This window comes from Podarcis raffonei, chromosome 2 (assembly GCF_027172205.1).
Source record: "Podarcis raffonei isolate rPodRaf1 chromosome 2, rPodRaf1.pri, whole genome shotgun sequence".
NCBI classification, from domain to species: Eukaryota; Metazoa; Chordata; class Lepidosauria; order Squamata; family Lacertidae; genus Podarcis; species Podarcis raffonei.
Window position 1 is genome coordinate 121,229,726 of NC_070603.1, and position 26,154 is coordinate 121,255,879.

Genomic DNA, 26,154 nt, shown 5'->3' on the forward strand with positions numbered 1-26,154 from the left:
TCCGAGCCTGAGCACTTTCCACAAGAAATGAAATGCTGTTATGATTGACTGATTTCACAAAATGTATGTGCCGCCTGATGCCTTCTCAACTCACACATTTCAATCAAAGGGGAAGAGGAAGAGATATTCCAACGCTGAATTTATTGAGATTGAAAACCATTCATTCATTCTTTTTTTTTAAAAAAAAACACCTTTCAGGAATTGAAAATGAGCAACATAAATGCAGCATGCAAGGAAAAGTCAAACGTTACCTGCATTTCAGCAGCAGGCCTTATAATTCAACAATAAAATCCGTTTTTATAAATCCCAGTCACAGTGGTCGTGTGGATCTCAAAAGGACATATCTCAGGTGCCAAAGGGCAGGGCAAAGAGTGTTTTTAGCAAACAATAGAAGCTGTAAAGTCAGACCCACCTCTGTGCGCAGAGATGCTACCATTTAGGAGCTGCCACAGATAACACCCTTTCCTGGGTCACTGGCACCCCAAGCGTCTGTGAGCAGTGGAAGGTCTGGGGCAGCACCAAGATCCACACTGAATTGCAGTCGGGAGAATCTGATTTTGGTGTTGCAGAACTTTTTCAGGGGAGTGGGAAGGAGGAGGAAGGGGGCACCTTAAGAGACATGAAAACGGAAGGATTTGGGAGCTGGTGTGTGTCATGTAACGGTCAGTGTGCTGGACTAGGAGCTGGGAGACCAGGGTTCAAATCCCCCCTCGCCCATGAAGCTCACTGGGTGACGTTGGGCCAGTCACTGCCTCTCAGCCTAACCTACCTCACAGGGTTGTTGTGGAGAATACAATGAGTGGAGGAGAACCATTCAGGGTCGTAGCTCAGGGCTGGAAGCTTGCATGCAGATGGCTCCAGGTTCAATCCACAGCATCTCCAGGTAGGACCAGGAGGGAACCTTTTATGAAATCCTGGACAGCCACTGCCAGTCAGTGCAGGCAGTCTAGAGCTAGATGGACCAATGTAAGGGAACTTCCTGTGTTCCTCCTGTGACTCTCTCTCTCTGGGCAGAAGAAACACACTTCCATTCCCCACCCACATCATAATAATAATATATCACCCACATCGACTGGATAATGCCTTCAGCAGTATGAAATTAAAGCAGACGACCAAAAAGGTCTGCACTGCAGGGGCCTCTTCTCTGGCCTGCGGACTGGAGGCAAGTCCATTTGCCCTAGGAGCTCCTGCTCTCCTCCTCTGGGTTCAGCACCAACTTCCCGCCTGGCCAGGGCACCTCGGAACAGACTTGGCAAGGAGGCCGGATGGCTTCTTCCCTGCGTCTGGAGCCCCTGTCAGCAGCACCCCTTTTAAATGTGTTTGGGGGTGTTATTGGGTTGTGATTTTATCCTGTGAACCGCCCTGAGGCCTGCGGGTATAGGGCAACATACAAATTTAATAAATGAATAACAATGCCCGTCACGGGGCAACAAAAAACCCTTTCGCCCAATTCAGTCCACAGTTGATAGCACCAAACCTCTTGGGCAACAGTAATTTGGCCCTTTTGTCTCGCAGTCTCCTTTTGCTGTTCCTTTGGTGGCAGGACGGCCAGTTTAAGGTCACTTAACGGAGTGTCTTGAGAGGCTGAAATGGGTTTTGACTCCTCGGAGGTCAAATCCCTGTCGCTTTGTTCTTTTTGTGTAGTCTGTTGTTTTCACTGCAGAGGGGGAGATAGTTCTGGATGCCAACCACGTTCCCATCTCAAAGCAGCCCTGAGGAGCCGGTCAGCCTGGAGGCCTCTCCCTGCTGGGATGGGCAGGTTTGGAGGCAGGTATTTCATAAAGAGAAGTGATCTGAAGGTGGCCTCCCTCCTCGTTGAAAATTCCTCATTTCTATTTCTGTGCTGCCTTGAATGTCCCCTGCAGGAGCAACAAGAGGAACAAGCATGATGAAGCTGTCAGTATTGGGGCATTCGATGGCACAGAGGCCGCCTGCTCCAATCCCTTGACCTATCAAGCCATGCTAAAAATAAACATACTCAGAGCAAAGACTTAAGGTTTCCAGAGGAGGCTCCAGCAACTCAGCCAAGCCTCTCCCTTTAGGGAAGGTGGGAAATACACAGGGACGCTAAGCAGCTGATCCGGAATATAAATGCCTTCTTGTTCTTCAGACCCTGAGTAGAACCCCTGGGCTTCTTGGGAGGAAGAGCGAGATGTGCATTGAATAATAAATAATAAATTCAAAGTAACAGAGGAACAAGATCCTCCACAAAATCAGGTGGCAGCAGAGATGGGCTTTCTTTGTGCATGTGTGTGCAGAAGTTATTCTCACTTGCGGCTGACTCCAGATGGTTTTATCATTCCTAGAAAGTAGAAGCCCCCCATCACCAAAAGAATGATCCCTTCCCCATGGAGGCCTGTTTTCAAGGTGGGCATCCATCCCCATCCATTCCCCACTTACCGACGAAGGAGCTGGTGGAGCTGGCGGGCTCCTGGCTGCTTGCTGCAAAAAGGAGAAAATAAAGAGAGTGCGTATCACTGTGTTTTAGGGAGGGCGTTCTCATTTCCACTTGCACCTTTCCTCTCTACTTCCACACACACACATACCCCTCCATGCCCCATTAAGTCCAAATGTTAACGTACGTCTCCGTCTACAACCTCCTAAGATTATACAGTAAAATTATAATCATACAGAAATAATAATTCGGGATGCTTTGCAACCAACAGTGCACTTCTCCATGTGTTGCCTGGATATACTATTATCTGCGCGTGTACATGTGCAAATGATTGTGCAGTGCTCCAATGTCGCCTTAAGTTGTGTTTTCTGTGAAGTCCCATTGTACGTAGCAAAACTCACACACCAAGGCCAGCCCAATACATTTTGACACCTGAGGCGGGCCCCAAAATGGCCTCCATCTCCCCACCAGGGAAGGAGGAGTGAGGGAAGATTTACATCCAGGGCGGAGGGAGAAAGATTGACATGGGGATCTGCTGCCCTGCTGAATCCTTCCGCCTGAGGCAGTCGCCTCCCCTTGCCTCCTGGGTGGGCTGGCCCTGTCACACACCATTCTCCTGAAACGGAAGTGCTTTGTGTTTTTCACTGTTCCTAAATGTTTAGCTTTGGAACGGACTGTGGCTAAAAACACACACTCTCCTTTCATGCTCATTGGGTGGTTATAGGATGCTGGAGACAGAGACCCTGCTCCAGAAATAGTGATGGGTCTTTGACCGCCTGTGACCTCTGACCTATGGTTGCCATACGTATTAGAAATCCCAGACATGTCCTCTACATGCCCATCTGGGAGGGATTTTTACACTTTTAAGCTAATGGCTGGGGGGGGGTTTTAAAAAAACCTGTGTGCATGTGGGCAACCTGTGCTCCGTCTCTCAACTCTGCCTCTGCTTTTGGGGGGGCAAGGTCAACAATCTTTTGGGCTATCGTGCAAATAGAAGCTTAACAACATGCCAACCCTACTGTGACCACTATATCACTGGCGGTTAGCACTTCTTTGCTGCTATAAATCTTGCAACAACAAAAACAAACACTTTTCAAAGGAAAAAGGAGTGACTCACTTGAGGTTCTTTCATAGGCTGCTCCCATTCGTACTTTCTCTACAGAAACAGAATAAGAAGATCAGATCCGGGAGAGGATGGAGCGTGAGAGGCAGGGAGTTCCAAATTTTGGCATTGCACAGGGCGCTGCTGAAATTTGACATTCCACTGTTGCTAGTTACATGTGGCTGGTGGGCAGAAATTGGCTAAGCAACCAGTGGAGTCTACTTTGCTGCTTCCTCTTCCCTCCCCCCCAATCACTTGCCCCAACAAGAGATTGCAAGCAAGGCTTTGATGGTACTCAGGGCCTACAAGCAGAAAGCAAACAAACAAACATGACATTTGAAATGTCCCCACTGTTCAAGAAGGGTTGGAAACCACAGCTGTAGATCGCCACCATCACAGATCTACAGGACACACGGCGACTCAGTCGCCAACAAACGTACTGTAGGCTCAATTAAAAAAGGTAAAGGTACCCCTGCCCGTACGGGCCAGTCTTGACAGACTCTACGGTTGTGCGCTCATCTCACTCTATAGGCCAGGAGCCAGCGCTGTCCGAAGACACTTCCGGGTCACGTGGCCAGCGTGACAAGCTGCATCTGGCGAGCCAGCGCAGCACACGGAACGCCGTTTACCTTCCCGCTAGTAAGCGGTCCCTATTTATCTACTTGCACCCGGGGGTGCTTTCGAACTGCTAGGTTGGCAGGTGCTGGGACCGAGCGACGGGAGCGCACCCCGCCGCGGGAATTCAAACCGCCGACCTTTCGATCGGCAAGTCCTAGGTGCTGAGGCTTTTACCCACAGCACCACCCGCGTCCCCGTAGGCTCAGTTATGCAGCTGCAAATGAAACATTTTAAATGTGTTGCAAAGTGCAATATATAAATGTGACACCAGATGGCGACAGTGAGCTATCCCAAAATCAATGCCTTTTTCAAAACGGTTTTTAAAAAGCATTTTCACAGCAGTTTTTTTATATGTGTGTAGATTCCAGCTTGAAGCTACCAGCACGAGTCTGACCAAACTGCAGGACGCAGTGGAAGACAGAGTGCCTGGTGTTCTCTGGTCCATGGGGTCAAGAAGAGTCAGACACAACTAAACGACTAAACAACAGATTCCAGCTTAGTATCCCTGTGCAAATTTGGGCTAGAGGTCAGGGATATTTGTGTCTCTGCCAATGTTGCTGGACTCTGGTTCCCAGCAGCCAGCAAGGCTAACTGTCAGGGTTGACGAGAATTGTGGTCCGTATCGGAGTCTGGAGGGCCACAAATTCTCCATCGTTGGTCTAGATGACAGGGACTTGCCAGCCCCTTGGCATTTTGGAGCCATTATTACATTATGTAACCCACATGAATCCTGCTTCCCAAACATATCAGAATAGGGGGCAGGAGGCAGTGGGGAAGAACAGTTAGGCTACTTTCTGGTTGGTGTTCCACAGGTCATTTATGGGGTGGGGGAAACTTGTGAGGGAGCTGCCAGGAAGGCTTTGCCATCAGCACATTCTCAGGACAGACAGAACCCAGCAAATCCATCCAGAGTTTACTTACTGCGGACAAAGTACCAGTAGATCACAGCAGCCACCCCAACTACTGCCACCACAGCCGCTGCCACCATGCCCCCGACAATGTTTCCCGGAGTGGCAAAAGAATAGCCTCCCTTGGCTAAAAGCAAACAAAAGATATTTCTGTTCAGACACTGGTGGCAGCTCCCAAACCCTCATCCAGACATCCCACAATTTTTTTTTGAGGAGAGATGCTGCGTACTAAATCTGAGACCACTCATGCACAAAGCAATGTGCTATGGCAGTGCTCTCTAGAATGCCCTCCTCTCTAAGGCAACCCATTGCTCACCATTAGATTGCTTCAGAGAAGACCAGAAGTACCTATGATTAGGAGTGGCATTCAGCAACCTCATGGAACACCCCATAATTATATCAATAAAACCGGTAAGATTTCTCACCTCCCAGAGAGGGTCCCTCTCCTTCCAAAGATTGCTCTTCAAACTCAACTCTTTGAACACCACGCCCTCCCTACGTCCCTGAACCTAAATCACATCTCCTCCTTTGCACCCCCAAAGTATGGACGATGTCACATGGAGTATTAGCCTATGATAGCGCTGGAGTCCCTCGTTCAACTCTGGGAGGACGTTCTCCTCCTAGAATCCAGCAAAGAAGGCCTTTCCAAGAGGTTGGGTGGTCATCTATCATGGATGCTTTAGCTGAGATTCCTGCATTGCAGGGGGATGAATTTGATGACCCTTGAGGTCATTTCCAACTCTATTGTGATTCTCTGACTCCTCCTCCTGCCCCTCTCTTGTCATTCCTCACCAGGCTCCTCCCAGGCCAAGACCAGAGGCTGTGTTAGGCTGACATGCTCTATGTGGCAATAATAGCGGTTCCTGTCCTGGGGATCCACGTCAATGCTGAGCCAGGCGTGGTAGGTCCCGTTGGAATTGGGAGCGACGTCCCTGCGGAAAGTGGCCTGCTCCATGACCTTCCCGTCCATCCTCCAGGTGGTGTCAATCTCTCTGGGGTAGAAGCCATAGGCCTGGCAGATGAGGGACTCCTGGCTGTCTGGAAGGGCCTGACGCGTCACCTTCCCCACTGGGAGCTCTGCCAAAAACAAAGGAACCTCTCCAGTAGCTGGCAGGATGGATGGTGCAATTCACGTGGTCATCCAGTGCCATCCTGACCTGAAATTCGATTACTGATGCCTTCAACATCCCCAAGAGATGACAAGGTCAGAAGAGAGACATTTTCAACTTCCCTTGTGTTTCGTCAGACTTACAACTCCCTGTCCTCCACAAATATGCTTAAGGTCTTTGTAGTGAATATCATCAATAGATGAATTGACCCATGGCTCAGACCGATTATGTCCCCATACCTGTTCCCATAGATGTTCCACTGTGAAACCTTTGTCCATTTTTAAAAGAAATTATTCAGACAAACCCCATGGGCCTCCCTGCTATGGGCCTGTGATACCCAAAGCACTCTGAAGCCCCTGTGTGGCAGCTGGGGAGACTGAAGGTCCCCACTTCCCCACAGTTGTCTAAGTCCCCCCCCCCTCAGGGTTTCCCCCAAGCAATCTGAGACTGTGCCTGCATGAAGCTAACCTCTCCTCTGCCCTCTTCATGCCTCTCCTGGTTCTTTGAGACCAGGGAGGAGGGGAGCTGGTTACAGCAGGAGGGTGAGACTCCCTGGATTCTTCAGCAGCCTGCCTCGCTTCTGTCTCCCGGCCTCCCTCCTCTCCAGCCTCTGCTTCTGCCTCTCATTCTGGACTGCTCTCTGCCACAGACTCTCCCAGCTCACTAAGCCCTGTTACCTCTTCACATTCTGACACTTCCCAGTCTTCTCCCTCTTCTCCCTTTGACCGTTCATCATTGTCCTACCACCACTCCCTGAGCTCTGAGCCTTCTTCTCTTGAGGGTTCCTCAGCTGGTTCCTCCCACCAGTCCTCTGCATCCAACCAGCCCATGACACCCAAACACCCGAAACCCCTCAAATGTCTCATTTATTTTTACCAACCACACCCACGTTTTTATACTTTTGACACACAGTCCAAAGACCGCTTCAGCTCCCGGAGTTGCTCATGGGTCAATCTGTCCCTCTGACCCAAAATTATCAGCCACCCCCTTCTAGGCAGATTTGGGCTTCTTTTTGATTTTTTTAAAAAATCAACATCCACACACTGTAGCCTGAAGTGACCCACTCCCAGACTTCCTTCCTGCACAAAACAGAGTTTTGGTCTGAAATATGATGTGGGTGGGTGGAGAAATAAGTAGCAAAATCACGACTCCACCCTCCGACAGGAAAGGAGATTCAGACTCAACATCAGGAATAACTTTCATAAAGATAAATTCAACAGTGTAAATAAGTTTTGATGGATGTAATACTGGAATACTGAATGGCTTAGTTCATGTAAAATATGCAGGGATTTACGGTATACAAAATGAACCATGGAAAGAGAAGGAGGGAAGTCATTGATATTTTAAGGTTGTTTAAATGAATATTCTAAAATGTAAAACAGAAAAAATTAATAAAAATTATATATAGAGAGTAGTACCTTGGTTCTCGAACAGAATGCTTTCTGTTCTGTTCAACTGCTGGAACTGTTCATAAATCAAGGTGCGGCTTCCGATTGGCTGCCGGAGCTTCCTACAGCCAATCGGAATCCGCGGAAGCTGCACCAGACACCTGGCTTCCCAAAATTGTTCAAAAACTGGAACACTCAACTCTGGTTTTTGATCATTCAGGCGCCGAAACGTATGAGTTCCAAGGCGTTCAGCAACCAAGGTATGACCGAATATTTTTTAAAAAGGAATACCCTTCCAACAGCAAGAGCTGTTCAACAGTGGAAGAGTCTCCCTCAGGAGGTGGTGGACTCTCCTTCCTTGGAGGAGTCTAAGCAGAGGTTGGATGGCCCTCTGTCCTGGATGCTTTAGCTGAGATCCCTGCATTGCTGGGGGCTAGACTAGATGACCCTGGGGGTCCTTTTCCAACTCAACAACTCCACAATTCTATCATTCAATGCATTAGCCCTCCTCCCCACTCCCATTCCCCACCCACCCATCTCACCTGTCCTCAGCAGAGTTTCATTCCCGTAGTCCAGGTATCTCTGCAGCCACTCAATGCACTCCTCCTCCAGGTAGGCCTTCCGGTACTGCTTCTTGGCCAACTCTGCATCCCACTTCCTCTTCATCACTTGGGCCTCTCTGTCAGCTGCCGTCCAGGTGAGGGTCTCCTTCTCAAAAATGAGGAAGTCTCTCCCGTCGTAGCCGTACCGGTAATACCCTTCTTTGCGCCCGTCTGGGCTCAGTTCACAGCCGTACATGAGCTGCAGAGTGTGGAAACCTGAAAGAGACCCCCGAGAGGTCAATTGGGGGAGCAACAGGACCAGAGCAAGATTTCTATCCCATGTCAAGCCCCACAATAACAACAACAGTAAGGTAAAGGTAAAGGACCCCTGGCCATAAGGAAGTCTGATGGCCGAAGAATTGATGCTTTTGAATTATGGTGCTGGAGGAGACTCTTGAGAGTCCCATAGACTGCAAGAAGATCAAACCTATCCATTCTGAAGGAAATCAGCCCTGAGTGCTCACTAGAAGGATAGATCCTGAAGGTGAAGCTCCAATACGTTGGCCACCCCATGAGAAGAGAAGACTCCCTGGAAAAGACCCTGATGTTGGGAAAGATGGAGGGCACAAGGAGAAGGGGACGACAGGACGAGATGGTTGGACAGTGTTCTCGAAGCTACAAATATGAGTCTGACCAAATTGCGGGAGGCAGTGGAAGACAGGAGTGCCTGGCGTGCTCTGGTCCAGGGGGTCACGAAGAGCCGGACACGACTAAATGACTAAACAACAACAAAGGACCCCTGGAAGGTTAAGTCCAGTCAAAGGTGACTATGAGGTTGTGGCGCTCATCTCCACTTTCAGGCTGAGGGACCTGGCGTTTGTTCACAGACAGCTTTCCAGGTCCTGTGGTCAGAATGACGGAAACCAGAGTTCACGGAAACACCGTTTACCTTCCCAATGCAGCAGTCCTTATTTATCTACTCGCACTGGCATGCTTTCAAAGTGGTAGGTTGGCAGGAGCTGGGACAGAGCAACGGGAGCTCACCACAGCGCCACCTGCATCCCTTAACAACAACAACAACAATAATACTACTAAACAAGGCACACATCCCCCTCAGCCTTACTGATGTGGTCCAAAGGAAAGCAGAGCAGGATGTTTGGCAGCAGCTTGGCTGCAGGTCTTGCCCGTAGGAGTCATACAAAGCGCCATCCAACGCCTTAGGGACTATGCTCTGGATGTGTGTATGGTTTACTCCGTCGCCTTTTCTCCTCCTGCCCCCACTGCCCCCACAAGGCATTGGGGGTTTAGGATCAGGATTCTCCTTCTCCTAGATGGGCTCCCTTCCCAGGTGGATGAGCCCCATCTGCCCCTCACTTCTCTCTATGGCAGGGGTAGGCAACCTAAGGCCCGGGGGCCGGATGCGGCCCAATCGCCTGCTAAATCCAGCCTGCGGATGGTCCGGGAATCAGTGCGTTTTACATGAGTAGAATGCATCCTTTTATTTAAAATGCATCTCTGGGTTATTTGTGTGGCCTGCCTGGTGTTTTCACATGAGTAGAATGCATCCTTTTATTTAAAATGCATCTCTGGGTTATTTGTGGGGCATAGGAATTCTTTCTTTCTTTTTTTCAAAATATAGTCCGGCCCCCCACATGGTCTGAGGGGCGGTGGACCGGCCCACAGCTGAAAAATGTTGCTCTATGGATTGTGCAAAAAACCCCTTTTTGACTGTTGGATCTACTCTCGGTCTCATCTGCTCAACCCACCAGAGCCTGTCTTCGCATGCAGGGGACGTCCCTAACGCACCGAAGTTTTGAGACCCATCGGCTCCCCTCACCTGATTCCCAGGATTGTGGCTGCTGTCACAGGCTGAAAGCCTCCAGGAGCCACAGGTGAGAGCCGAGTGCAGGTGGGGACCAAAGGTGGGCAAACGACCCCAGAAGGAGCCTGACTGGCAGGGAGAAAGCAGCTTATCCCTGTTTAGGAATCACTATTCTCCCTCTCAAGGCACCATCTCCTGCCCCTGGAAGGGACAAACCTGGCAGAGAGAGAGAGAGAGACTGAGCTCCCTTCCTGCCCTCCACTCACCGTTGCTCTGGTTGTATTGATCCTGTAGGTCCAGCAGGTACTGGCTGAATTTCATATCCAGCTTGAGGAATTCCTGGGTGATCTTTTCCCAATACTGAGCATTGTCTTTCTCTGCTTTCAACATCCAGGAAACTTGGGGCACAGCCTTCTCGGTTTCGCTGTCATACTGAACAATGGGCTGGTGGTCCACGTACCCCCCAGCAATGAACAGGGGCAGCCCCTGACTGGGCCCTGACACCCCCGTGCATAAGTAGCGCAAGGAGTGCCTGGAGCAGCCTGGGAAGGACACAGAGAGGGGGTGGGGGAAGCTTCATATATTTATTTACCAAATCCTTATTTCCTTATGAATAGCCTTTGGACTATAATGTAACTTAAGTAGAAAACTATATTTAGAAATATTTTTCCTGGAAAAGCATTTTATTTTTCAAATCCGATTTAAATAAAAGAAATCCGACTTAATTTTTTTAAAATCTGATTTTAAAAAATCATTAACATTTATCCACCCTGGTTTGTAATAACTTGTTGTTGTTTAGTCGTTTAGTCATGTCCGACTCTTCGTGACCCCATGGACCAGAGCACGCCAGGCACTATTAGTAATAACTAATACCTAATAACCAATATTCTAAAGGGTTCAGTGAGTTCATCGATAGAGATCTCAAAGTATTCCCAACGAAGCCTGAGGCATTTATATTTTCTTGCAACTTGTTCCACCAGCACACAATTTTTAAAAGCCAAGGTTTCAACAAAATGATCACAATTTTGCCTCCCCTCTCCAGCTGGGATCATATTAGCCAGTTTACAACAATGCAGGCTAACGTCCCAATACTGAGTCAGCTAATCAGCGAGAGGCGGGGATCAGATTTTATTCCATTGTAAGCAATGATTATATGGGCTGCACTCGGTCAGTAAAGGACCATCATCTCCCCATCGCTTGTCCCTCAGGCATCTTTCTCAGGCTAAGCAAAAAAGCTAATGAGCCCAGGGGGAGGGTTGTCCTCTGCTGAGTTCAGTGTCTTTAGTAACACCAACCCAAAGCTTCCTTATAAAAATATTTATTTACAATGATTTTTATTTTTCTTAAAAACGACCGGGATTCTTAAGTGGGGAGAGGGCAGCTGCGGCTGTCAGGTCCTCCTTTGGGGGTTCCCCCTGGGGCATCTCCGGGGGGGGGCGCTGGGAGACCACAATTCTGGACTACGATGAGTCCCCTCTGGCTGGATCTCCCCACTGAATCCCAGACTGGCTTTTGGGGGGAGAGCAGGACTCCAGAACAGCAGAGAGGGTAGTATCTCCTGCAGATGAGAATATCAGGAGGAGGAAGGAGAGACTCGAAAGCGGACTGGATCCGGATTAGGCGGTGGGCAACCCCTCCGCTCTCTTTCCACATTCTGCCCACCCCGACTTGTGGCACTCGGGGGGACTCACTGAAGCAGCCCCCCAAGAGGAGCAAGAGCGGTCCCCACCGAAGGAGGAGCAGCAGCCGCCCCATCGGCCTCCCCCTCGCCCCACGCAAAGCCCCTCCTGCCCAAAGGGCTTAGTGGAAATTATTTTCTCCCCCCGCCCCAGAGCACAGTCCTTACCTGCGCAGTCCAGGAGCAGCAGCAGGTGGGCAGCCGCCCCCAGGATCAGGGGGGGCCAGCGGAGGAGGAGGACCCCCATCTCCCCCCAAAGCGAAGCTCCCTTTTCCTCCTCCCTCCGCCGCCCTGAGAGCCGCTCTCTGCCCCGCCTGCGGAACCAGGGATTGGGCGAGGGGAAAATATTCCACCAATCGGAAATCTCCCCGCAGGTTGCGGCATCGGTCGCCAGGCAGACCTCGAGGCGCAAGTTTGGGAGCGAGGCTGGACAGTGTTCTCGAAGCTACCAGCATGAGTTTGACCAAACTGCGGGAGGCAGTGGAAGACAGGAGTGCCTGGCGTGCTCTGGTCCAGGGGGTCACGAAGAGTCGGACACGACTAAACGACTAAACAACAACAACAACTTACAGTGAAATTTTAGATCTTACAGGACAGGAGCCAAAACTGAGAAATCTCAAGGAATCAAGAGATCTGGTTATGGATTGGCTCCAGATTCTTAGGGAAATTCTGGGAGAGAGGCTACTCGACAGTCCCAGCTGGTCGGGCAGAGCCCGCGGGTCCCAGCCACAAACCGGAGCAAAACAGCCGCCAGTAGACTTAGATCAAAGTTTATCGCGAAACAGGTTCAAACAACGGAATGAACCCCGAGAAAGAGGCGACATTGACTTTTAAAACTTCCCACCACATCCCAGAATACAGTTCGTACAGCATCATCAGTACATCATTGCAACATCACCAAAACATCAAGAAAAAGGGAGGGTAACATGGGATTAACATAAGGAAAATGAGTCAAGGTAACAGCCAAAAATAGGATTTGCATAGGCAAACGTATCTCAAGTACCCAAAAACCAAAGAACAATCGCCTTTCCTCGCATGTCTGTACCCTTAGGCCAGTCCAGTGATGGGCTTTTGGAAACTATCTGCCCAGCAATTGTCACCCATGGGCACTTCCTTGGGTGGGGAGTGCGTACCTGACTCCTCCCTTGAGGGATCATGGCGGGGACCAAGAGCACAAATGGTGTTGCAGTGAAGCAAACCGGTGGAACTAGTGATTTTATATGAATTTCTAAAGTTTTGAGGCTTTTCCTAAAGCTGATAGTCTGGCGGAAATACTTTGGTTTTGCTTGCAACATTGTAGTAGATTTAGAGAGAGTTAACAAGGTAATGAGGTTTCGATAGACTCAGTCCATTGTTCTGGCATCGGGGCTCCACTCAGCTGCTTAATGAGGGAGCAAACAGCTGGAGCACAGCTGCCTTGCAAGGCAACGGCAAAGGGCGAAGCTTGAGAGCGTAGCTTAAACTCAATTGGCTAGCTGTCACATTCCAACACTCCTGATTGGTTATGGCGCATCAGCATGCAAATACACAGTTCAGTCATACGGTATACCAATGTAGGGTATAGGGTAACAGAAAGGAAAGACAAGACTTTATTGAGGGAATTTATGTGCTGTTTGGTGTAACTTAATGAAGGGACGAGGTCTTCTTGAGCTTATAGTACGTGTGGCGGGGAAGACAGAAGTCTCTCCCCCCCCCCGCCCCGTCTCTGTTGTATAACAAGCTACATCAGATTGATGAATTGTTTAAGACAGATAGGGAAAACGGCTTTGCTGAGCAAAAGTCTCAGTTTACCAAAGACTTATTAGATACAAATATAAAAGGATTATCAAAAACGTACAAACTGCTCTTGGAGTGGGTAATTAAGAGGAATTGGTGCAATCGAGCATGATTAAGTAGGCACAAGATGTGGATCACAATATTGATCATGAATTATGGGGAAAGTTGTGGAAAAGTAAATATGAATTTTACGGCATGTTATGCGAGATAAAAGAAAATATGATGAAATAGCCCACAGATGGCATTTAACACCCACCAGATTGGCGAGAATATCTAAAAAAAGAAAAAGGTATATGTTGGAAGTGTAATAAAATTGAGGGATCTTTTATTCACATGTGGTCCTGTAAAATAATTAAGGAATATTGGGAATTTAATGAAATAAAAAAGATACTTAAAAATCTTTTCCCAAAACACCTGAGTTTTTCCTCTTGGAGATGGTAACAATGGAGCCCCCCCCCAAAAAAAGCAAAAGAGTTTCTTACTAGACACCACCACCACAGTCTACTGGCACAAAGGTGGAGAACAAGCATTATTTATATTATATTTATTATATTTATTATATTTATTATTATTATTATTATTATTATTATTATTATTATTATTATTACCCCGCCCATATGGCTGGGTTTCCCCAACCACTCTGGGTGGCTCCCAACCAAACATTAATACACAATACAGCATCAAACATTAAAAACTTCACTAAACAGGGCTGCCTTCAGATGTCTTCTAAAAGTCAAATAGTTGTTTATTTCCTTGACATCCGATGGGAGGGCATTCCACAGGGCAGGCGCCACTACCGAAAAGGCCCTGTGCCTGGTTCCCTGTAACCTCACTTCTCACAATGAGGGAACCACCAGAAGGCCCTCGGAGCTGGACCTCAGTGATGAGCGATGGGGGTGGAGACGCTCCTTCAAGTAAATAATTCTCTTTTTTTAATTCATCCCCACCCCACAGAGGCTTGTTTTCAAGGTAGGCATGCACCCCTACCCATTCTCCCATTTAGCAATGAAGGAGCTGGTGGAGCTGTCCAAACTTTAACATACAACACAGTCTACATCCTTCTAAGATTATACAATAAAATTATAATGATACAGAAATAATAATTTGGGATGCTTTGCAACCATCAGTTCAGTTCTCCATGTGTTGCCTAGATGTACTATTATCTGCATGTGTACATGTGCAAAACCTTGCCAACAAAGGCCCGTATAGTTAAAGCCATGGTTTTCCCCGGTAGTGATGTATGGAAGTGAGAGCTGGACCATAAAGAAAGCTATCGCCGAAGAATTGATGCTTTTGAATTCTGGTGCTGGAGGAGACTCTTGAGAGTCCCATGAATTGCAAGAAGATCAAACACATCCATTCTTAAGGAAATTAGCCCTGAGTGCTCACTGGAAGGAAAGATCGTGAAGCTGAGGCTCCAATACTTTGGCCACCTCATGAGAAGAGAAGACTCCCTGGAAAAGACCCTGATGTTGGGAAAGATGGAGGGCACAAGGAGAAGGGGACGACAGATGGTTGGACAGTATTCTCGAAGCTACAAACATGAGTCTGACCAAATTGCGGGAGGCAGTGGAAGACAAGAGTGCCTGGCGTGCTCTGGTCCATGGGGTCATGAAGAATCGGACACGACTAAACGACTAAACAACAACAACATGTGCAAATGATTGTGTAGTGCTCCAATGTCACCTTAAGTTGTGTTTTCTGTGAAGTCCCATTGTACGTAGTATAACTCACCCACCAAGGCCAGCCCAATACATTTTGACACCTGAGGCTGGCCCCAAAATGGCCTCCCACTCCCCACCAGGGAAGAAGGGGTGAGGGAAGATTTCTAATCAGGGCAGAGGGAGAAAAGATACCTGTCTGTGTCTGTAAATATTCTCAGGAACTTCAAAATCTCTGGAACTCCTGTGATAAGAAGGCAAGAACCACTAAAGACAAAGGGGCTGCACCCTTATTTATTTAAGTCAAACATATATTACAAAAGTAAAAAAAAAAAAAATTACATCCAGTGTCTTCAAAGCAAGGTGCAGCAAATCCATTGGGTTAGGCGAGAAGAGTCCTGGGGCCTCTGGAGGTCTCCTTCCTGGCTTGCTCCTTGGCTGTCAGCAGGATCAGTCCCTCTCATCTCTGTAGGAGAGTAGCTACACCCCATCCCCTCAGCCTCTCTACCTCCTCTCAGTTCCCTGCTTCTCCATTTCCCCCTTCAGCTGCTTCTTCCTCCCTCTCCAGCCTGTTTCTCAACTCACTGCCCCAGGGCATCATGGGAGGCCCAGGGTGGAGCCCCAGAGCTCAGCAGCTGGTTGTCCTGGACGTGGAGCTCCATGAACCAGGCTGGAGAACTGGAGCCTTGAAGGTATCGGGACAGAAAGAGGGTCTGGAGGAAACTGCCTCAGCAGCTGCCATTGCTACAGGGAGGGTCTGAATGCCCGCTGGAGCTCCTCATTCTCTGCCCAGCCTGAGGATGTTTGAGAAGAGGCCTCAGAGGTCACTTCTGGACCAATCTGGATCTAGTCAGACAGGACAGTGAGGTTCTGGGGATGCAGGAGGTGACCCAGGAGGGCGGGTGAGGGACATCCCTCCCATCTGCAGAGGAACTGGAGCACGGCTCTTGGTCAACAGACAAAACCCGTCCATATCCAGATGTTGTAACTGGAGATGATGCCCTCCTTGGCTTCTACGGGATCAATGGCCAATGTCCTTCATCTTCTGAGGGAGACTTGCAAGGTTCCAGATTAGAATGGGATCCAATTCTGACAGCCTCTCTAGTCTTCAGCCACTCAGTTCCTTCACACAGAAGGTGGGTGGAAAACACTCAGCCAGAGCAGTTAGGCTGCTTTTATACATTCCATGACATGACATCCACTTAGCCATAGGCTGGGCAGCCCAAGAGGCAGGTAGGCAGTAACAATTTAGCCTATTTCACGCATAACACACGTAAAGATGTTGCCTTTCCTTCAATTTGGATGGAAAGTGAGTGACATAAGATTGGGGAAGGGCTTGTGGAGGGAACCACAGCAACAAAGAACCAAGAGATACCATCAAAATCACTGCAAGTGGTTGTCAATCTCCTCATCCCCTTTTTATATTATAATTTTTAAAATGTATTTCTATTAAAGATTTCTTAGTTTACAAAAATATGTGTAATGTCTCTTATTTCAAGTTGTGTTTTGTACAGATCAGTTTCATTTGTTGTGAGACATTAGTCTCCTCATTAATTTTAAAAGCTTTTAGTTGCATATATCTGGGAGATTTCTCATTAATACAAGCACATTTCTGCAAAGCAAAATTGGCCATAATCCATCAGAGAAGCATGATTACCCTCAAATTCAAGTTACACCTGGAGTCAGAATGAATGGGTGAGAGCCAGGATTAAGGAACAGCATTAAAGGGCAGCAGGAGCTCTGAGCCTCTGCAATTCACAGCCAAACTTGGGCAGGCTCCTTCTGGTCTCATCTCACACACCAGGCTGGTATGAAACTGCAGAAATAAAGAACAGGAGTGTTTCAAAAGCCAACATCATGGTGCGGAGGCATCATCATTACAGAGCTAGTGGGAACCCAAAGGACATGTAGTCCAGCCTCACAAGGAAAGGCACCATCCCTCATCATGTCAGATCAGACCTAAGATATGCCAGGAGCACCACCAAAATGGGCCTGCAGAGCAAATGCCTGCAGAGGGCAGCTCGAACAAGTGAGCCAAGCTGCACACTTTGGGGGAATACCAGAAGGACAGAAAGCAGTCCACTGGAAGGAAAAATCCCTTCCAGAACCCCTTCCAAGATCTCTCATTCAGATCCTGCGTAGAACCCATTTGTCAGGTAGAGGAGCTCAGATGAAGAGACAGAATTATAGAATCATAGAATCATAGAGTTGGGAATAGACCACAAGGGCCATCGAGTCCAACCCCCTGCCAAGCTGCCAAGAATGAGTCACAAGAGCTATTTTCAGCTCAATGGACACTGCAGATTATATGAAGCTTTTCCCCATTTGAGGATGTTCTGCACAGAGCCTTGTGCAAGAGCCCCACTTTGCCCCCACCTGCACCCCCACTTACCCCTGGCGGAGCTGTCGGGCCCCTGGTCACTTGCTGCAAAAGGGAGGAAACACAGGAGTCAGGATCCCGGGGAGGGAGATCCCATCCCCCCAGCCCTTCTCCTCCCTCCTTCCAACCCCATCCCAAATCAGGCTCAATCTGGGGGGGGGCCTAAGAAGAGTTCAGGGACAGGCAGCCCAGAGGCAAGGGGGCTCAAGGACAGCACTGGAGGGAGAAGCAGGTGCTGGGGGGCAAAGAGTGATGGGCACAGCCTGGCATGGAGGCAGCGGGGGACTAGAGCGGGGGTGGGTGCAGGAAGGGGGCAGAAAAGCAGAAGCTGGGAGGAGAGCAGTGGTGGGTTCCTGACATCCACAGACGAGCCAACCAACCAAATCTTTAGCTTCCGGTTATAGTAGATTAAACCACCAGAGATCCCTCTCTCCCCTCACCCTTGGCTCTTCCTCCTGCTCCTTCTTGGAGCCCCTCCCTCAGCCGACAGTCTCTCTGCAGCCTTTTCCTGGGCCTGAGGGACCCCTTGCTGTCCACAGACAGGCTGAGCAGACAGGCTGAAGCTTTCCATCAGGGCCTTGGGCTTCAGGACTAGGCCACCACCAGGTTTAGTTTTGTCTGTTTATAACGTTTTTCTGCTCCATATTGGGGGAGAAATATGTCAGACAGAGAGAGGGGAGGAGTCACTCACTTGGGGTTTCTTCGTAGGCTGGTTTCCCTGTGAAGACAAAAGCAGAAGGTCAGAGCTGGAAGGGAACTCCAGAGGCCACCCAAACCTATTTCAACCATTTGGCTCTCAGATACTGAAACCTTCCCAGCAGATGCTTCTCTTGTCTCTTCCAAACACCTCCAAGGAAGCGGAGCCCAGAAGGTCAGCTTTTCAAGGAACTCGCGTTACAAAGAAGTAGAAAAAAGTGAGGAGAGGAAATTAAATTAAAAAAAAATCAACATGGGAACCAGGCAGTGGACAAATTCCAAGAGGGTGGAAGGAAACATTAACCAGTCCCTTCACTTATTCCTTTTCAGATTATTATATCACTCCCAGCAGACCCCTAATCCTCAAATTTGCCCCGGGGGGGGGGAGGGGGAGGGGAGGAAGAGATAATGAACAGTGCAATTCTAGGCAAGTCTACTCAGAAGAAAGTCTATTCAGTTCAATACAGCATCCTCCCAGATCAATATTTATTTATTCATATAATGAAGATAGCAGGGCAGTTCACAACATAAAAACACAAAATGAGAGCACAAAATACATAATAAATCAAAAACAAACCAGTAACTCACATTTAAAAAGCTCAAGGCCTGGTTCGAGAGAAACATTTTTGCCTGGGGCCTAAAGATGTGTAAGGAAGGCTCCCTGCTAAGTGTTCACAGGATTGAAGGCTTAGGACTGATTAAAACATCAGGTGGGAAGTGAATTTCTTGAAAACAGAGTGAGCGCAAAGCAATGACCAACAGGACTTTTGATTCATGTTCAAAGGGTGTTTTATGGGGAGGGGTCTCTGTAGGGATACAAGGGGCAGTTGCCAGGAAGCTCCACCAACACATTCCCAGTCGGAGGCCAAGACAGAAGGACACAGGAGAGGCAGAAAACGCATCCAGGGTTTACTTACTGCGGATAAAGAAGATGATGATCCCAGAGACCAGCAGGATAGCAGCCACGACACCCAGAATGGCTCCCACAATGAGCCCCAGGTTGACTAAAAGGGGACAAGAGACATTTTTATTCAGACGGGTGGCAGCAGCTCCCCAAGGCCTCAAGCAGGAGATTGGAGTGGAGGTGCTGAGCTATGAGCCCAGGAAGATTTTATGTGTGCAAAGCAGGCCCTCTCTCTCTCCTGACAGGCCAAGGTCCTCTCTGTAGTGGCCCCGATACAAGGGAGTTTCACCCCCCACCAGAGTCCAGCATTAAAGGTCTTCAAAACAATCAATTTTGAAGTGCCCCATTCTGTGGGTGGTGTGGTGGAATGGTGCCAGCCTTCGAGATAGGCTTTGCCATCCCATGTGGAGGTGAGGCCAATGTCCCATACACAGCTGTGAGATGTGAAGAGGAGGTGTCAAAGGAGAGGGCTGTCAAACCAGCGAGCTGTCAAAGCGAACGAGCTGTCAAACCAGCGAGCTGTCAAAGCGAAAGAGCTGTCAAAGCGAACGAGCTGACAAAGGGGTGTGCTGTCAAACTAGTGAGCTGTCAAAGCGAACGACCTGTTAAAGCAGAGCGCTGTGAAACCAGCGAGCTGTCAAAGCGAATGGGCCTGTCAAAGCGGTGCCTTTCGAAGTCGGAGGTGGACCGGGGGTCTCTCTCGGTTGTCTGTTGTAGGGTATGATCTCGGAGGTCCAGCGGGTCGTAGCCGGTGGTGGGGCAGGTCCGGTATGTTGGGCCCAATTCGTGCCCTGAGCTGGTTCGGTCCGTTGGGCCTGATTCGTGCCCCGAGCTGGTCTGGTCTGTTGGGGCTCCTCGGAGTCGGTGTCATCATCTGCCGGTTGCGGTGGAGTGGTGTGGGTCACGGGGGTGTTGTCTCCGTCTGCGACATCGTCGGGTGGAAGAACCGCTTTGCAGCAGGTGTGGTGGAGCCAAGCGGATTTCTCTGCTACTTTAAGAGAAGTGTTGGTTTCTATTTCCCTCACTGAGCAGCAACTGCAGTCACAAGACATTGTTTTGCATTCCACAGTCAGCGTTACTGTTGGGTTCCCACGGGAATGGGAGACTGGATGTGACGTACACTGGTTTCCTGTTTTTCACTGTTCTCTCGGTGTTCTTTGTTTCCGAGAAGGGGTTGCTTCTCTGCTCTCGCAGAGGCAAGATGCATGTTTGTATTCTCTCAGCATAGAGTGTAAATAAAATTAAGAATGTAGCACATACTGCTTATCCTTCCGCTGTGTGTGACGACGCTCTGCTTGGGCTCAAGATAAGACGAGCCTGTATCAGTTTCAGCTTCAGATGGGCCGAAGCTGGTCAAAATCTCACAGTCAGTAATACCTGATAGGGTCCTTCCCAGGTGGGTTGCAACGGCACCTTGTGGTAGATCTTCGTCAGTACCCAGTCACCTGGTTGGAAGGAATGGATATTTTCGTCCAGGGGTATATTTTGACTCCCAGCTGCATACCTGTGGAGAACAGTCAATTGCTTCTGGAGCTGGATTACATACTGGGTTAGTTCAGATTCACCCACTTCTAGTTCGGATGGGGGAAATTGGGTGCTGTATACAGGGGAGGGTCTCCCAAAGAGTAACTCGTATGGGGATAGGCTCAGGCTGCCTCGTGGGCACCCTCTGAGGTTATGTAGTACCAAGAGGAGGGCACTGACCCATTTTAATCTGGAGGTTTTGCGGAGTTTTCCCAGTTGGGACTTGAGTTGCTGGTTCATCCTTTCAACTTGTCCAAAGGATGGGGGTGGTAAGGGGTGTGCAATTTCCACTTAATTCCTAATGCGTTTGCTATTTGTTGAACTATGTCTAATGTAAAATGGGATCCTCTGTCACTGTATATATGTCTTGGGACTCTGAAACATGGTATAATCTCGTGTAATAAGGCTTTAGCTACTACTTGCGCTGTGGCCCGGCGTGTTGGGAAGCATTCCACCTACCCAGACAGCTGATTGATGATGACAAGAGCATGTTTGTAGCCCTGACAGGGGGGCAAGTCTATAAAATCTACTTGTAAACTTTCGAAGGGAACGAAAGCCCACGGTCTGGCTCCTGGGGGGGGGCATCTAGCAGTGTGTTTCGGGTTGAAAGTCTGGCAAGTGTGACAGTTTTTTACTGCTGCCTTTGCAGCAAGAGCTAGTCCCGGTGCATACCAGCAGCGTTGAACGGTATCCACGAGCTCGTCTCTTTCTCAGTGGGTACACTGGTGTAAGATTCTCAGGTGTTTGGACACCCAAAGTCTAGGCATTAGGAGTCTCTTATCAGGGAGGTACCAGATGCCATCTTTTAAAGAAGCCCCTTGTTCTTTCCATCCATCCAGCTCCTCTGTGGTTGCTGTCTTATACATTTGTTCAAAATCAATATCCGAAGGAATCTGAGCTCTGGAATTCGTTATCTGGTAATAGGGCTGCTTCCTGCGCTATACGATCGGCACAGCGGTTTCTGACCGAGATCGGGTCCTTTCCTTTGGTGTGGGCTTTGCAGTGCACCACAGCTATGGCTTCAGGGAGGTGTGTAGAGTTCATCAGACGTTCGACTAAGGGCGCATGGGCAATCTGGGTGCCTGCGGCTATCAGGAAACCCCTTTGGAGCCAAATCTGCCCTGTAGCATGAACCAGTCCAAAAGAGTATCTTGAATCTGTGTAGATTGTAATTCTTTGTCCCACCCCCAGTTTGCAGGCTCGGATGAGTGCAATTAGTTCGGCTGCCTGTATTTGGCATGGATGGGGCGTGCTTCTAGGATGTCAGTGGCAGTCACAACTGCATAAGCACTCTTACACTCTCCTCCCACTATCTTTGAGCTCCCATCTGTATATATAATGAGGTCTAGGTCCTCCAAGGGGAGGTAATCTAGGTCTTCCCATGGTTTCTCAGCATGGCGAACCACTTGGGAACAATCATGATGTGGTGTGCCGTAGGAGAGTTGCGGGGTTAAGGGAATTCACTCTTTTGATTGTTACATCTGAAGGGCTGAGGATGATAGCCTCGTACCTATTTAACCTTTGTATGGTAAAACGTTGGCACCCCTGTAGGTTAAGGAGGGTGGCCACAGCATGAGGGACATTTATAGTCAGGTCGTGCCCTAACACAGTCTCTTGTGCTTTTTCCAAAAGTAATGCTGCCGCTGCAACTGCTCTGAGGCACCCCCCGTTTCCCATTGCAGTGGTATCTAGCTGGAGACTATAGTAGGCAGCCGGTCTATTCCTTCCTTGGAAAGGCTGCATGAGGACACCGGAAGCTACCCCTTAATTTTTGTGTACAAACAGAGAGAAGGGCAGCCGATAATCAGGGAGTCCGAGGGTGGGTGAGGATCTCAACTCTCGCTTGATGGATTCAAAGTCTTCAAGTGCCTCTGCAGTCCATTGTACTTGTATTTCACTTCTTTCTGGAAATATTGTACTTTCTTTGGGGACACCTTATGTAGCTTATACGCTAATATCGTGAGGAGAGCTTCTAAGTCAAATCCCTTATAAATTTAGGATTTATAAGGATTTAGATTTGGTGGACAGAGTGTCTGAAGAACTATGGATGGAGGCTCATAACATTATACAGGAGGCAACAATGAAAACCATCCCAATAAAAAGGAAATGCAAGAAAGCAAAGTGGCTGTCCAACAAGGCCTTACAAATAGCGGGAGAGAGAAGGCAAGCAAAATGCGAGGGAGATAGTGAAAGATACAGGAAATTGAATGTAGATTTCCAAAGAATAGCAAGGACAGAAAAGAAGGCCTTCTTAAAAGAGCAATGCAAAGAAATAGAGGAAAACAATAGAATGGGAAAAACCAGAGATCTGTTCAAGAAAATTGGAGATATGAAAGGAACATTTTGTACAAAGATTACCATAATAAAAGACAAAAGTGGAAAGGGCCTAACAGAAGCAGAAGGCATCAAGAAGAGGTGGCAAGAATACACAGAGGAACTATACCAGGAAGAAATGGATGCCTCGTATACCCCAGGTAGTGTGGTTGCTGACCTTGAGCCAGACATCCTGGAGAGTGAAGTCAAATGGGCCTTAGAAAGCACTGCTAATAACAAGGCCAGTGGAAGTGATGATATTCCAGCTGAACTATTTAAAATTTTAAAAGATGATGCTGTTAAGGTGCTACACTCAATATGCCAGCAAATTTGGAAAACTCAGCAGTGGCCAGAGATCAGTCTACATCCCAATCCCAAAGAAGGGCAGTGCCAAAGAATGCTCCAACTACAGCACAATTGCACTCATTTCACACGCTAGCAAGGTTATGCATAAAATTCTACAAGGCAGGCTTAAGCAGTATGTGGACCGAGAGCTCCCAGAAGTGCAAGCTGGATTTAGAAGAGGCAGAGGAACCAGAGACCAAATTGTAAACATACGCTGGATTATGGAGAAAGCTAGAGAGTTCCAGAAAGACATCTACTTCTGCTTCATTGACTATGCAAAAGCCTTTGACTGTGTCGACCACAGCAAACTATGGCAAGTTCTTAAAGAAATGGGAGTGCCTGATCACCTCATCTGTCTCCTGAGAAATCTCTATGTGGGACAAGAAGCTACAGTTAGAACTGGATATGGAACAACTGATTGGTTCAAAATTGGGAAAGGAGTACGACAAGGCTGTATATTGTCTCCCTGCTTATTTAACTTATATGCAGAATTCATCATGTGAAAGGCTGGGCTGAATGAATCCCAAGCCGGAATTAAGATTGCCGGAAGAAATATCAACAACCTCAGATATGCAGATGACACAACCTTGATGGCAGAAAGTGAGGAGGAATTAAAGAACCTTTTAATGAGGGTGAAAGAGGAGAGCGCAAAATATGGTCTGAAGCTCAACATCAAAAAAACGAAGATCATGGCCACTGGTCCCATCACCTCCTGGCAAATAGAAGGGGAAGAAATGGAGGCAGTGAGAGATTTTACTTTCTTGGGCTCCATGATCACTGCAGATGGTGACAGCAGTCACGAAATTAAAAGATGCCTGCTCCTTGGGAGAAAGGCGATGGCAAACCTAGACAGTGTCTTAAAAAGCAGAGACATCACCTTGCCAACCGTATAGCTAAAGCCATGGTTTTCCCAGTAGTGATGTATGGAAGTGAGAGCTGGACCATAAAGAAGGCTGATCGCCGAAGAATTGATGCTTTTGAATTTTGGTACTGGAGGAGACTCTTGAGAGTCCCACGGACTGCAAGAAGATCAAAAGTATCCATTCTGAAGGAAATCAGCCCTGAGTGCTCCCTGGAAGGACAGATCCTGAAGCTGAGGCTCCAATACTTTGGCCACCTCATGAGAATAGAAGACTCCCTGGAAAAGACCCTGATGTTGGGAAAGATTGAGGGCACAAGGAGAAGGGGACGACAGAGGACGAGATGGTTGGACAGTGTCCTCGAAGCTACAAACATTAGTCTGACCAAACTGCGGGAGGCAGTGGAAGACAGGAGTGCCTGGCGTGCTCTGGTCCATGGGGTCACGAAGAGTCGGACACGACTAAACTACTAAACCAGGGGTCTGCAACCTTTAAGACAAAAAGAGCCAATTGGACCCATTTCCGAAGAAAAAACACCTGGGAGCCGCAAAACCGGGAAGGTGACGTCGGGACGGTGCGTGACTAACGCACGCACCGCCCCCATGCGACGTCACAGCCAGTACAGCGCCCGCCACAGTGGGGAGTGTCGGGGCGCACAATGCGCCTCCTCCCCTCGCTAGTATCCGCCCCGGAGCCACGGCAAAGGTGTAAAAGAGCCACATGCGGCTCCGGAGCCGCGGGTTGCAGACCCCTGGACTAAACAAACAGTCCCGCCCACATAGTAAGATATCATCAACATATAAAAGGAGGGCGTAGCCTCCTGGAAGAGTGACATCCAATAGGTCCTGGTGTAATATGGCTGAAAAAGTCACTGGGTATTCTACGTATCCCTGAGGCAGTCGTGCCCATGTTAACTGGCCGGTTTGCCAAGTAAAGGCAAAAAGGAATTGACTTTCTGCATCCACGGGGATACTGAAGAAGGCGGAGCACAAGTCAATGACCGAATAAACTACAGTTCCCTCTGGAATGGTACTCAGGAGGTGGTGCAGGTTAGCCACTACGGCGTGTCGGGGAATAACAAAAGAGTCCACAAGTCTCAGGTTCTGTACTAAGCGCCATTTAACGGGGTTTGTGTGGGGCTTACGGACAGGGAGTAGGGGGGTGTTATACAGAGAGGCGCAAGGAACTAGAACTCCCACCTTTAAGAACTCTTCAATCATTGGGATGAGTCCCTCTATTGCTTCTTTTAGCAGTGGGTCCTGCTAAAGCCTGTAGGCTTGGCCTTTATTGAATACTGTCACAACAGGACTCCCACCCGCAACAAGATGAAGCAAAATGGAAGTCCCGAACAAAAGAAGACCCCCAACTTTTATTAGTTACTAATCCCCCAAACTATACCCGCAAACTACATCACAACTACATCATTGACACATCACAAAAAGGAGGGGTTGAGGGAGGAGTTGAGGAGGTAACTTGAGTATCTTGTCACCTGGCTGGTCCTCCTTTCCTCCCTCCCTATGAGTCATTTCCAGGAGACAAAAGGGGGTTAGCAGTTTCCTGCCCCCAGAGGGAAGATCCGATCACTGTCCTTTGTTCCGTGTCCTTTGGCACGGTTCAGGGATTATGGCTGTCCTGTATCAACCCCCCCCCCCTTTGATAGTCCTTCTTTCATGAAGCAAAATAAAAGTGGTCTGGTGCAAATCCATTGTACAGTTGATTTACTATGAATTTATAACACAAACCCTTCAGAAGTTCAAAATTACTTAAACTTATCGGAAGCACCTTGATACATTTTGATTGGTTTACTCACGGTCAATTGAATCCGGAAACATTGTATTAACAGCTGTCAAAGTATAGAGAGGTAGGCGCAGTCGCTTGCAGTACCTGCGTAGCCGCCACAAGGGGCGCTGTTTGGTAACATTGATTGGCTAAAGCGACAGCCGATTGAGCTAGAGTTCAGGGAACAGGTCTACCCAGGAAAAAGATATGGCGAAAAGGAGTTTCATTAAAGCGAGCTGTCAATTCAAGCGCTTCCTTATTTACGGAAAGTTTTTCAGGGATGTCTCTCTAAAGGGGAATCCCCAGGGTCGGACGTGGGTGAGAGGGGGTGTATGTTTTGTGCTTGTGTAAACT

The 26,154-nt window shown here is 48.5% G+C and overlaps 2 protein-coding genes and 1 long non-coding RNA gene across 3 annotated transcripts in view; all 3 read right to left on the bottom strand.

Annotated features, from left to right (window-relative positions):
- Positions 1–1,444: 1,444 nt before the first annotated feature.
- LOC128409507 (uncharacterized) lies at positions 1,445–3,786 on the bottom strand. Its single transcript, XR_008329229.1, has 3 exons — positions 3,513–3,786; positions 2,401–2,442; positions 1,445–1,859 (listed from the first exon to the last, which is right to left on the bottom strand). It is a non-coding gene; the product is annotated as an uncharacterized LOC128409507 (long non-coding RNA).
- A 1,242-nt stretch (positions 3,787–5,028) lies between these two features.
- Positions 5,029–10,376, bottom strand: LOC128408829 (major histocompatibility complex class I-related gene protein-like). Its single transcript, XM_053378851.1, has 4 exons — positions 10,151–10,376; positions 8,063–8,338; positions 5,816–6,100; positions 5,029–5,150 (listed from the first exon to the last, which is right to left on the bottom strand). The coding sequence occupies exons 1-4, from the start codon at positions 10,272–10,274 to the stop codon at positions 5,029–5,031; spliced, it is 807 nt and encodes a 268-aa protein (XP_053234826.1). The 5' UTR covers positions 10,275–10,376.
- A 4,891-nt stretch (positions 10,377–15,267) lies between these two features.
- LOC128409445 (H-2 class I histocompatibility antigen, Q9 alpha chain-like) overlaps positions 15,268–26,154 on the bottom strand; it is a 36,622-nt gene continuing 25,735 nt past the window's right edge. Inside the window, exons 5-8 of the mRNA XM_053379954.1 lie at positions 18,993–19,079; positions 18,071–18,097; positions 17,392–17,424; positions 15,268–16,815 (exon numbers count right to left, since the gene is read on the bottom strand). Coding sequence (XP_053235929.1) covers positions 16,793–16,815; positions 17,392–17,424; positions 18,071–18,097; positions 18,993–19,079 — 170 coding nt within the window. The 3' untranslated portion in view covers positions 15,268–16,792. The remainder of the gene's footprint in view (positions 16,816–17,391; positions 17,425–18,070; positions 18,098–18,992; positions 19,080–26,154) is intronic.

Bases quoted from the DNA above. Each gene is read 5' to 3' on its own strand.
- LOC128408829 (XM_053378851.1), bottom strand. From the start codon at position 10,274: ATGTTGAAAGCAGAGAAAGACAATGCTCAGTATTGGGAAAAGATCACC. The intron at 8,339-10,150 runs GTGAGTGGAGGG...GGTCTCTTTCAG, and splicing joins TCAATACAACCAGAGCAACG to GTTTCCACACTCTGCAGCTC. The intron at 5,151-5,815 runs GTGAGGAATGAC...GTTTGCTTTTAG, and splicing joins CTTGGCCTGGGAGGAGCCTG to CCAAGGGAGGCTATTCTTTT.